The sequence below is a fragment of the Osmia bicornis genome, chromosome 13 (assembly GCF_907164935.1).
Source record: "Osmia bicornis bicornis chromosome 13, iOsmBic2.1, whole genome shotgun sequence".
Lineage (NCBI taxonomy): Eukaryota > Metazoa > Arthropoda > Insecta > Hymenoptera > Megachilidae > Osmia > Osmia bicornis.
In genome coordinates, this window is record NC_060228.1 from 9,567,801 (window position 1) to 9,579,836 (window position 12,036).

The 12,036-nt window shown below is 33.8% G+C and overlaps 2 protein-coding genes across 4 annotated transcripts; one reads left to right on the forward strand and one right to left on the reverse strand.

Annotated features, from left to right (window-relative positions):
* The first annotated feature begins 5,024 nt into the window (after positions 1-5,024).
* On the forward strand, positions 5,025-7,525 carry LOC114879482 (Golgi pH regulator). 2 transcript variants are annotated; one of them, XM_029194436.2, is made up of 8 exons: positions 5,025-5,269; positions 5,686-5,849; positions 5,902-6,008; positions 6,092-6,502; positions 6,594-6,775; positions 6,884-7,069; positions 7,166-7,231; positions 7,290-7,525. In XM_029194436.2, the coding sequence occupies exons 1-8, from the start codon at positions 5,228-5,230 to the stop codon at positions 7,488-7,490; spliced, it is 1,359 nt and encodes a 452-aa protein (XP_029050269.1). In that variant the 5' UTR covers positions 5,025-5,227; the 3' UTR covers positions 7,491-7,525. The 2 variants fall into 2 exon arrangements, with proteins under 2 accessions (XP_029050269.1, XP_029050270.1); XM_029194437.2 differs by lacking the exon at positions 5,686-5,849 and having other exon boundaries at positions 5,029-5,269.
* Positions 7,526-7,668: 143 nt separating this feature from the next.
* LOC114879480 (neutral alpha-glucosidase AB) lies at positions 7,669-11,931 on the reverse strand. Of its 2 annotated transcripts, XM_029194430.2 has the most exons (7): positions 11,834-11,931; positions 11,696-11,759; positions 11,554-11,604; positions 10,940-11,035; positions 10,442-10,849; positions 8,170-10,352; positions 7,669-8,094 (listed from the first exon to the last, which is right to left on the reverse strand). In XM_029194430.2, exons 3-7 carry the CDS (start codon positions 11,568-11,570, stop codon positions 7,982-7,984), a joined length of 2,817 nt encoding a protein of 938 aa, XP_029050263.1. In that variant the 5' UTR covers positions 11,571-11,604; positions 11,696-11,759; positions 11,834-11,931; the 3' UTR covers positions 7,669-7,981. The 2 variants fall into 2 exon arrangements, with proteins under 2 accessions (XP_029050263.1, XP_046144441.1); XM_046288485.1 differs by lacking the exon at positions 11,834-11,931 and having other exon boundaries at positions 11,696-11,762.
* Between the last annotated feature and the right edge of the window lie 105 nt (positions 11,932-12,036).

Sequence of the window (12,036 nt, forward strand, 5' to 3'; positions counted from 1 at the left end):
ACTCAAATCTACCGAATTTTCTAAGACGCAACACTAATCTAAAAAAGGGGTACAGCCAATCCAAGGCTGTACCAAGGCAGCTGGTCCATAGCTGCCTTATGGACCATGGTAAGTAACTCCACTGGATCGTTTCTGGGCATTTCATCATATATCGCAACTCTAATGCAAAACGCGAGTATTCATTACCGCAACACTAATTAGCAGGGAACTCTATAAACTAATGCAAAGCAATCGCGTATTTATAAGTCGCAACACTGGGAAACAATCGCGCTAATGTCATTCGCAACGCTATCTTTAATAGACATGCAATTAAAATGCAAAAAAAGGGGATTCTCAAACCGTGAATCTTTTACTCGCAACACTAAAGCAATTAAAACATTAAAAAGCAAAACTCTCAAAAATCTGAAATGAATCAACATTGAAAAGTTCAATTCTATTTTAATGTTCGCAATACTAAATGAAAATCGCGATAATCATGCATACGCAACATTAAATTGAACCGTGATCGATATTCATTCGCAACACTAAATTGAAAACGCGATTTGCCCAAAATCATGGGGTTCACGGGCCCCCTCTTGTCCTGAAATTACAAAACTACAACTACAAGCAAGCACAGTGAGAAAGTAGTAACGATAATGATTTCCCATACTTTTTTGCAAAAGGATGCAAAATCATTAGTAGTTCCCCTCTTGAAAGACAGTTTGTCGGGGCGCTTCGGCATATAGCCTTTTCTTTCTTCGGGCGGTCCACCCGCCTGAAACTTATATCTAAAACTCGAGACTTGCAAATTCGCAAAACAAAAAAAAAAAAACAATCAACAAAAAAGAAAAATCGCGAAACTCTAATTGACACGTGGACGAAAAAGGACTTTATACATATAAGTCGTTGTTCGTGCACACGTGCCGTGCTCGAGCAGAACTTGTGCGTTTCGTGCCATCGCGATCGCGTATGACGACTTATGAAGTCGCCAAAAATTTGAAAAATTGTACAAATAGAATCGAAGGCGAACGGCATACTCCATTCGTATCGATAGTATCGTTAATTCTTCAAATATATTCCAGGTACAGGTTGATCACGCGAAATCGCGCCTACCCGACCAAGAGACTGTGACAACCTGTCCCGGCCCTACCTACTTACAATCTATCACACACACACACACACCAGAAGGTATACTACCTACCTACCTAACGCTATATTTAAAAAAGGCAAAATCACATTCTCACAAAAATTCATTCCACGACCCCCATACACTCCACCCGGGCGCAAGAGCCTAAACTAGGGAGAACGTCCCGGGACGTCTCCGTCACCCGAGTTTCATCTCACATCACACTCTACGGTACGTACCATTTTTCACTGAAATCGTCTGGCAAGGCTAGCAATCATTGCGTATAATGATAATTACAAAATTTAATTAACTTCTTTGATATAGAATATTTCATAATACATAATGGTAATAATACTATTTGGTTTGTACGTTCATTGTACATACATCTTGTTGAATAAAATATTATTTCAAATTAAAAGTTAAATGAAAAAGTTATTAAACCGACGCAATCCCACAGCCTAAAAACACACACACACACACACACACACACACCATATGTGGAAATTACGTCGTGCACGATATACTAACACAATGCCAGTCGCTTATTAATTATTATTCTTATGAACTAGGTCATCGTGCCCATTGCCTCTGCCCATCCAAGTAGCGCCTGGGCACGTGAATGGGCTTTGGCAATAACCACGGAAGGGATTAAACCTGAAAATCCTGATCTACAAACATGATTAGTACACAAACATCTAACGGGCTAATATTTCACTATTTTAATTTAATAAAAGTGACTCGACTTTGTAAATATAAAGCTTTAAGAACAAATACTGAAAAGGAAAATAGAGCAACTATGACGCAAACATGGTGCACTGCTAATATCAGCTGGCAACGAAGGGTCTCACGCCCCCTAGTTCATACGCCAGACGCTACATACCACCCACCCCGCCTGGACGTCGTAACGCCAGGACAGAGTGCACCCCTTCGCTAAGAGCGCTACCCGCCCGTCCAACACGTTGCATCCAACGGTGTCAGATTGACGGACGCCCATAGTATAGACAAAAGGACTGCAGTTTAGAATATGGTAACATATGGTAAAGCTGCGCCTGCAAAGGCCTAGTAATGCATGGGTATATCTCCCAGAGATGGTGTTCACGGTCTTATGCCGCGGAATCCTTCCAACTAATTTGATTAATTACATAACACATAGGATTGAGATGAAAAACCAAAAGGATTCCCACCGAATACTAGTCAGTGCATCGTCATATTTACTCTCGCGTCGGAAATTTCTCGCAACACTAATTTAATAAAGGCAAAACTCTAATAAAAAGGAATTTAATGTCTAAATTGAATTTGATATTTTATTAAAAGCAAAATATATTGTGAAAATTAATAAAAAATTAAAACATCCTCGGGCGACTCCCTCCTCAGAGTAAATTTTCAAGAATACGCAAAATGTGTTGAAATAGATCACTCTGACTTGGAAATCTACCCGTCACGAATTGTCTTCTTGCACATAAATTGTTCATTTATTCATGAACGTGTAAATAAGTTAAACTTCGCTATTGAATGAATGAAATTTTAAAAAATTCTCAAATTATATTTGAATTTATAATACTATCAAAATATTATATTGCTTTGAGCCATCGCAATAACTAAGTCAGATAGTATTTCACTTCTCTATTACAGACAAACTAAATAATATTGTTTCGGTATTAAAATATTCTAATTCCACAGTTAAGAACATTTAAGAACATTTAAGAGCATTCATATATTTCATAAATATCTATTGGAATATGTGGAATTGAAATGATATTAAAACACGAAGTACAAGAAGACCTAGCCTGAACTAAATGAAATGAAACAATAAAAATGTTACTACTCATAGGTATGGTTACTAATCATACCCATGGTCACTGTGCTTGCTAACCACGTATACAACCAGTGACCCGTGTCGATTCGGACCATTCGTCCTACGACATGATTGGGCACCAGAGGAACCATAAAACATGCGACTCACCGTTCGCAGATATACTCTTCTTCCGACAGTCAAGTAGGAGGATGGACAACACCAGGTAGGAGAAGATTCATCTGTAACAAAAAAAGAAGAATTGCGGTTAATTTTGAAAATCATCAATTTTTATTCTAATAAAATTATATATGAAATTGAATTTTATAAAATATTAGCAATTAAAAAGAAATCTCAATTATTAAGTGACGTACCAAGACGGAAGTCGTGAAGAAAGCCATCATCAGGATATCCAGGAACTCGGCAAAATCAGAAAATTCATCTGTAACAAAAAAAGAAGAATTATGGTTAATTTGACAAATTATCAATTTTTATTCTAATAAAATTATATATGAAATTGAATTTTATCAAATATTAGCAATAGCAATTAAGAAGAACTCTCAATTATCAAGTATTGAAATTGTAAATTATTCTATTTCAATTAAAATTAATTAAATAAAGTAATATGATACTTACACTCTTTCCTCATTGAGCAACGCCCAAGACTCCTCTTCAGTGGTGGATTGACTCTAATACCGGATATATCGAGCAATAAAAAAAAAAATTAAAAATAAAAATAAAAATAAAAATAAATATATGAATAATTTTCGGCGAACAATTAGAAAGTAGAGACTCTACTTTCACGATGGAAAAAGAAAAATCAGAGCCGCGATGCTCTAGAAAATATTTTATAATACGCAGCAAACACTGACTCTACTTTCGCGTGTTTCCTAACTGTACAAACGCAACTCTATTCAGGGCCAGTTCACCCTTGAAAAAATCAAAACATTGGAAATATGTTCGTACAAACACTGACTCTACCGACCGCCTTGCGCGCGGCCACAACAATTCCTGGAAGAAAAGATTAGTAAAGAGGTTTGGGATGGGTGGAAATATACAAAAACAAAAACTAACATTCATTTTATTCAGCGTTCGTTAAGGAAATACTGTTATTAATGGAAATATCAGTGTTCCTGAAATGTTTTAAACGAACACAGATATTATTAGAGTTGAATATTCATCCTAATTAATATCGTAATAATGAAATGTTTTAAACGATTGTAGATAATTATTTCAATCAACATTACAGAGACAAAAAATCATTATTTAATAAATATAATACACCATCTTATTAAAGTAGTGGATTTTCGTTGTTAGAATTGCTGTAAGCATACTGAAAATTGTTGGAAATTCTATTACATCGTGATTTATAAATTATCTAAATTCTTTTGAATAAATAACGTCCAATAATTAATCATGCGTAAACAGCATGTAACTTAATAACGTGATTCTATTTTAATTAAAACCTGCACCAAAAGCTGTATATTATAATATAATTACTATGATTTAACAAAAAGAAATTGTTTAAAATAATGCAAATATAATTAAATGATTGCATAAGAGAAACAATCGTTTGCAGTAGAACGCAAATTGTTTCAATTTTCTTCTAATTTAAAACACATGTATTAAATTACTTCACGAAATTATTTAATAAAATGAAATATTAATGATACTTTTTGTATTAATTGATAAAAAAACAAAATTCTAATTTTTTCTTCTTCGACTTTGGTACCAATTAATTATCAAAAGTGCTTACAACTAACAACGACTCAAAAAAAGCAATAATAAATGTTAATAATTGATTATATTAAATTAAAATGTTACCAATTCTTTACAAAATTTTCGAACCGATATAAAGTGCCATGGCGTCGTATCCCATGGCGCCATCTCGAAATCAAACAAATATCTGTAACAAATAAAAAAATAAAAATTTATGCAAATTAAATTTAACCAACAGATAAACAAACGATCCAAGTCGATAATTTGTGCAAATTATTTAAATAAGTAGACTATGCGTACTTTTGTACTGCTTATACGGGAGCACGACCTTAACACGTCTTATCGCTTCGAAGCTCGAGAGAGCAATGGCGGGACCTTCCTTCCCATCGTAGACCGGTCGGCACTTCGGTAACGCTCGGCAATGTTCGGTATATTCTGCTATCGGCCGATACCTAACCAAGTATACACGAACAGGTCTAAACAGAAATAATATTACGATGCTCATGGGTCACTGGGTGTGGGGTGGATTGTTTTTATTGCGGCATTCTGTCAAGTTGCAAGAACAAAATTTGACGATTCGCAATGCAAAGTGTTTACGATATTATTAAAACATGGCTTTCTTGGAGGATACATTCGTGATTCTTATTACACAGGTGGAAATTTATTTCCACTTAATACAAATTTAATCTTAATAGGATTTGTACTTATATATTATACAGTTAGGTTATGAATTATTATTTCTCTTCGTTTATTGAAATGTTTCATTTGAGAATTATTTTTTGAAAACATTTTCAGTATATTTATAGACTTTTGATAGATATTGTTTCAAATGATTAATGTGTCAACTTATTTGAGATCATTTGAAAATTTAATGAAATGAAAATTTTATAACATATTGTATTAATAAAGATGTAAATGTAATTTGTGTTATCTGTATGAATATTGACACTGTCCTAATAAATCTAGTGGTCTAAAATCGTGTGATTTATTTTCTAAAGGAGTTAAATTTGTCAGGCTTAATAGTTTTACTTGCAGTTCATATTCCATTTATTTATATCGCATATTCCAGGTGATTTTCTTCTTAGGAGGATGGGTATTTTTTGTAAAAAAGTTATTTCGGGATTACGAAGTCCATCATAGATTAGTACAATTAATTTTTTCCACAACATTTTCATTGTCTTGTACTATGTTTGAGCTAATTATTTTTGAAATAGTAGGAGTTCTTGATTCTAGGTAAGCAAACAGAATTTTTCCTTATCGAATATTAATAACAATATTTGTTTAGTTCTAGATATTTTCATTGGAACGTTGGTCTTTATATGCTTCTCTTTATGGTAATTGTCCTGATTCCATTTTACATAGCATATTTTATTATCAGTAATATTAGATTTGGTATGTATTTTAAATGTTTTCCTATATTTGGCTTATATTTCCTTATACTATCATTTATTGACTTTATTATACTTTTTTTGCAGTAAGACTGAAATTGATAAGACCGTTAACAGTTATCGTATATCTTTTTTACCTTTACTTGTTTTGGAAAGTGGGAGATCCTTTTCCAATTTTAAGTCCAAAAAAAGGCCTTTTATCTATCGAACAAGGTGTTAGTAGAATAGGTGTAATCGGTGTTACCGTTATGGCATTGTTGTCAGGATTTGGTGCTGTTAATTATCCGTATACCTCGATGGCCTATTTTATGAGGCCAGTAACGTATGCTGATGTACAAGCTATAGAGAGACGGTTGTTACAAACAATGGACATGATTGTTGCTAAAAAGAAAAGAATAGCATTAGCTAAAAAAGGAGAAGTGGTAGGACAGACTGAAGCTCGTTCTCGGCTTTGGGGTATGCTCGGGCCTTTAAGCGGTACTAAAAGTAATCAAGAAAGTCTGTATTACATTCTTCAATAATATTTGTATGACATATGAAATATTATAATCGAATAATCGAATAATCGAATAATCTCATAAATTTGCAGGCATTAAACAATTACAAACAGAAGTCACAGCACTGGAGGAATTGTCCAGACAATTATTTTTAGAAGCACACGACATTCAGATTGCAAGGGAACGTTTAGAATGGGCTGCTACTTGGCAAGGAAAATATTTCAATGTTTTAGGCTACTTTTTTTCTGTATACTGTACTTGGAAAATATTCATTGTAAGTATCAATGAAATATTCGTCAAGTATTAATGAAAACAAATTGCTGCAAAGTGTTGAAAAATGTAATGCTCAATCGTTTGATCATGTCTTATATTGATTTTTCAGTCAACGATTAATATAGTTTTTGATCGTGTCGGCAAAAAAGATCCTGTAACTCGAGCAATTGAAATTGCAGTACATTGGATGGGTTTTAATATTGATGTTACATTCTGGTCACAACACATTTCGTTTTATCTTGTTGGCTGTATTGTTCTTACATCAATTCGCGGTTTATTATTAACACTTACAAAGGTACATATGTATACATACATATATTTATTATTTCATTATCTTCTAATTATCTTTCATTAATATTCGTTACTTTTATTTTATTGTTTTCTTTTTCAGTTTTTTTATGCTATATCAAGTAGCAAATCATCGAATATTATTGTACTTATACTTGCTCAAATAATGGTAAGAATTTTCTTCTTAAAGATTTCTTTATATAATACATAGGTTTATATTTTTTCAGGGAATGTATTTCGTGTCCTCTGTTCTTCTGATGCGCATGAATATGCCTGCAGAATATCGAATTATAATAACTCAGGTTTTAGGAGAATTGCAATTTAATTTTTATCATAGATGGTTCGACGTTATTTTCTTGGTATCTGCTTTATCATCAATCGCGTTTTTGTATTTAGCTCATAAGCAAGCACCGGCAGAACGTATTTGATTCAATAAAACATTTTTTCTTTGTTTTTAATTAAATCCTAGATATATCTTTCATATATATTTCATGTTCACAGTTCCTTTACAAAATACGTTGATAAATTTCTTCATAAAGTTAATTAAGTATTTAAATATTCTTTCGAGATATTTCGAGATATTTCGAGATATACGTACGGTCAACGTTTATATTTCTAATACGTACGATGTATTTTCTTTTTTTTCTTTACATGCATAATTATACAAGTTTTAAAGATTGAATAAGGTGAATAATTCACGTTCTTCTTACTCTATTCGATAAAAAGAGAAATAGCTTTTAAAATAGCTTGTCAAAATAATAAATATATCATTTACATTAACTCTACTACACTGTATTTGTTCTTTTGCGGTATACAATGATATTTTGATCACAGATAGCTGAAAAAATTGCGTGAATAGAAAATTGGTATTACTGGTAGTATGATTATTGAATTTACGATGAATAATAAAAATGCGATTTTAATAGATTAATTCGATAGTCCATTCTTCTCCCATATTTACACCTGGTTTACGAACAGTTAATACATTGTTATTCGGATTGTATTTAGTCTCCAAAGTAACTTTTCCCAAATCTGAAACGTAATTTTGAATAATTATAATTATAGTATAGAATAATTATTAATTAAGTTAAATTTCGGTATACTTACTAGGCGAAGTTAATACAGCAGATTTAACTCCTTTAGGTGGATTCGCAATATCTACCCTTTCTAACCAGCTCTCTGTTTGATACGAAGCTAATTTGTCTATAAACGTGCTGGTTAACTTATTCCCTTGAAAATTAATCTTTAAATAGAGATACTTTCCATGACGATATTCAAAACTTGTTTCATCATCAATGTACAACGTTCCATTAGCTTTGCCAGCAGAATCAGTGATAACTACCAAAGTGTACGGATCGTTTTTCATTGCGACCGTGCTACGGCGTATTCTCATTTTTCGTGGAATAATAGAACCACCTCTTTGGAATACCGGAATTTTGTGAAGAGTTACAGGTATACTAACTAAGCCTGCCTGCCGATATGGCTGCATGGTATCAACATCGTACCAAGTTACTTTCCCTTCTCCAGGGAAGTATACGCTAACATCTGTAACGGATGGCTGAAAAACTGGACGAACAAGTATAGAATCTCCAACTAGTATTTCATCATCGATAGCGTAAGTTTCTGTTTCAGTTGGATAATGGGTCCATAAAGGTCGTATTACAGGAACGCCAGTTATTTCGTGCTCTCGGAAAATCGTATACCATAATGGTAAATATGAATACCTCATTCGGAAGGCCTCTCTGACCAGCTGTGTAGTTTCGTCGTTAAACGTCCACGGTTCCCGTCGTTTCGTTTCAATGTGGGAATGTTGACGATAAAATGGAAGCCAGGCACCAGCTTGATTCCATCTTATAAACAGCTCCGAGTCTGGATTTTTAAAGAAACCACCAATGTCTGAACCGCAGAATGACATTCCAGAAACAGCCATACTAAGACACATTGGATAACTTATGCGAAAATGATCCCAATCACCGGTATTGTCTCCGGTCCACATGGCCGTGTAACGTTGCGATCCAGCAAAGAAAGATCTTGTTAATATAAATGGTCGTAAACTGCCTCCGGATCTTCTGAAGAGAGCTTCATATGTAGACATACTCATGAAAAATCCATTTATATTGTGGACATTTCTATGTTCCCAACCACCATAATGGATCACATCCTTAGGCATAGTTACTTCAGGGCCGTTAAATACGCTTGGTTCGTTCATATCGTTCCAAATATATACATCATTTGTAGTACCACGAAATTTGTCTAAACTATATTGACCGATATAATACTCTCGCACAGCTGGATCAAAGAAATCCAAATACGATGTCGCTCCAGGCCAGCACCAACCTTCGTAATCTTTTCCGTCTCTCGTTTTAACGTAATAACCCATTTTGGTTGCATCATTATGAACGAAGTAACCGTTGTCACGTTTAATATGCGGATCGATAATAACGACCAATTTTCTACCCTTCCCGGTCAAGTTGTGTATCATTTCGGTAGGATTAGGAAATTTCCTTTCATCCCAAGTAAAGTACTTTTTGCTATCAGTATATTCGATATCTAACCACATAACATCTAGAGGTAGATCGTGTACATCAAAGTTTTCTGCTATCTGTATTACGTCATCTTGATCATTGTAATTCCAACGAGATTGATGATATCCTAAAGAAAACATTTGCGGCAACGGTGCCGTGCCTGTTAATGTAGTGTACTGTTTAAATACATCTAAAGGCTTTGGGCCTAGCATAAAGAACACGTCGATTACACCAGATTCTGACATGAAATGAGCATCCACTTGAGACTTTTTACCGGAACCTGATACAAAATTTACAATACTTTCCACCATATTATTGTCCGCGCTTGATAAAATATCAATCCATGTTTCTGCACTGTTGTGCCAAAAGATACCAGTTGTTCTATCTTTACCATGAGCGTAGAGAACAGGTATCGCTCCATACAGCGACATTCTTTCGTTCACTTCATATTCAAACACATCTAGGTTATACAGTCTGTACGGATGAGCTTGTTTAGTTGACTTTAATGCAAAAGAATCAGCATGCTCTGGAACACCGTATGCATATTCTGATCCTGGGAAGGTAAAATCTAAAGCAACAGCCTCAGGGCCAAAGGGTTTCGCATCGTGATGAGTTTTGAAATTCTCTTCCCATGCACCCGGATCATTTTCCGCTCCATCACCCGGAGGTTGGGTATTATTTGCTACCTCAATATTTTCTACGTTTCCTTCTTCCTCTTCCCCTTCCCCTACTACTTCTTCTCCTTCTTCTTCTTCTTCGCCTTTCCTATTCCACAGACGAATAAAGATGATATTAAACTTAAGATTGTATACATATATAGAATGATAATTACGCTTGTAATCGTATCAACATACTTGGGCTTTGTACGATGATGTTCGTATCTCATGAGACCTCTTGCATTAGCAGACACAACCAGTACATTTTCAGAATACAAATCAATTCTAAAAGGACTAGCATACAATATAACTTTATTTTCACCGCTCGTTACAGTTACGTGATCTATAGTTTTCTCAACTAAAGTTAACTCAGATGTTTGAGGCTGATCTTGAAGAGCATGTTCAGGTTCGTATCTCGGATGTAACGGATTCTTTTCAACGATACGAAGCCTGAATGTATTGTCTTTTAGCGCCGTCAATTGCAATATATAAAGAACCCATGTATCCTTATTAAATAAATCTACGCTTATACTGGACTTATTATTAACCAACGTGTCTAATGAAAGTTGATAAGGTGTTTTTCCAGGTTCAACTTTTCTACACCGTCTAAAATGATGTAACATAAATTAATTAATTTCAATTAGATTTCAAGTAATTCAAGTAGGATATTGATAAGAAACAAGAGTGAAAATTTACCTGCAAAAACTGCTTTGCTCGCATGTTTTAAATGTATCCCTATTAACTGCATCGACAAGGAAGGAAGAACAGACCAATAGTAACAGTAATCCTACCCTACAATATCAATAACTTGTAAAATTAACTTATAAAATCTAAAACATGTTTACATAGTATCGATATCAGCTGCATTTTATTTTTAATTAATCGGATTTTCTCATTTTATTTATGTATTTACTTACGTATACTATTTATTTACGTGCTTTTTTTGTGTAATGCGATTTTTTTTTTTAACGATAAATCTGTTTCTTTATTTACGCTAAATACATATTTTAACGATTTTATGAACAAAGCTGTTACAAGTAGACTACATAGTACTGGTAATGTTGTGTTGGTAAAAAATAAAAAAAAAAAAAAAAAAAAGATTATTTATATCAAATATATGATGTTATCATGGACACGTCAGCGTGATCATGATTGAATTATAAAAGTAAACACTATAAGAACTATAACGCTTATATTGTCGTATCGATAGAAATCAATAAAAATTAAGTATATCCTGACTCGGTGTTGTTTGCAAAAGATGAAATATTTTCAATTCTTGAAGGTTAAAAGGCCGAAAATAATTAACTTACCGCACGTATGAAGCCATGTTGAAAAGTAACGTTTGCTATGCCGTCTTCTTACTAATTCGAAATGGAATATGAATAAAATCGATTGCACGGATCAAGTCCGGTTAGAATTATCATCGGCAAGTTACTTTCCGAAACTACTTACATATAAGCAGAAACGAGGTATAGAGTATAGATCTATCATCTCGTGGGAATTGGTGTTTCACATTCTGAAATACCGACGTAGTTTTACGGTGATGCAAGCGTTGAAAATTTTACAGAAACGAGTTGCCAAATTACTTACGCCGCCCCCCTACTGAACAGATGATTGCAAAGAAATTTCAGTGTTTGGTCTTTATTGGATATCAGACCAACATTCTTTGGGTCAGATCACGTCAGATAGAAATATAGCGAGAACTATACATATACATTACATACGATTTCGTTCATTATTCACTCGCGAAAGACGTGAAAAAGGTAAAACAGACCAGAAATTTAGTTCCTCAT

Coding starts and splice junctions, on each gene's coding strand:
- LOC114879482 (XM_029194436.2), top strand. CDS start 5,228: ATGGCTTTCTTGGAGGATACATTCGTGATTCTTATTACACAG. Junction 5,270..5,685: donor TCGTGATTCTTATTACACAG/GTGGAAATTTAT, acceptor CGCATATTCCAG/GTGATTTTCTTCTTAGGAGG. Junction 6,503..6,593: donor TACTAAAAGTAATCAAGAAA/GTCTGTATTACA, acceptor ATAAATTTGCAG/GCATTAAACAATTACAAACA.
- LOC114879480 (XM_029194430.2), bottom strand. Junction 10,850..10,939: donor GAGCAAAGCAGTTTTTGCAG/GTAAATTTTCAC, acceptor ACATCATTTTAG/ACGGTGTAGAAAAGTTGAAC. Junction 10,353..10,441: donor CATCATCGTACAAAGCCCAA/GTATGTTGATAC, acceptor TCTGTGGAATAG/GAAAGGCGAAGAAGAAGAAG.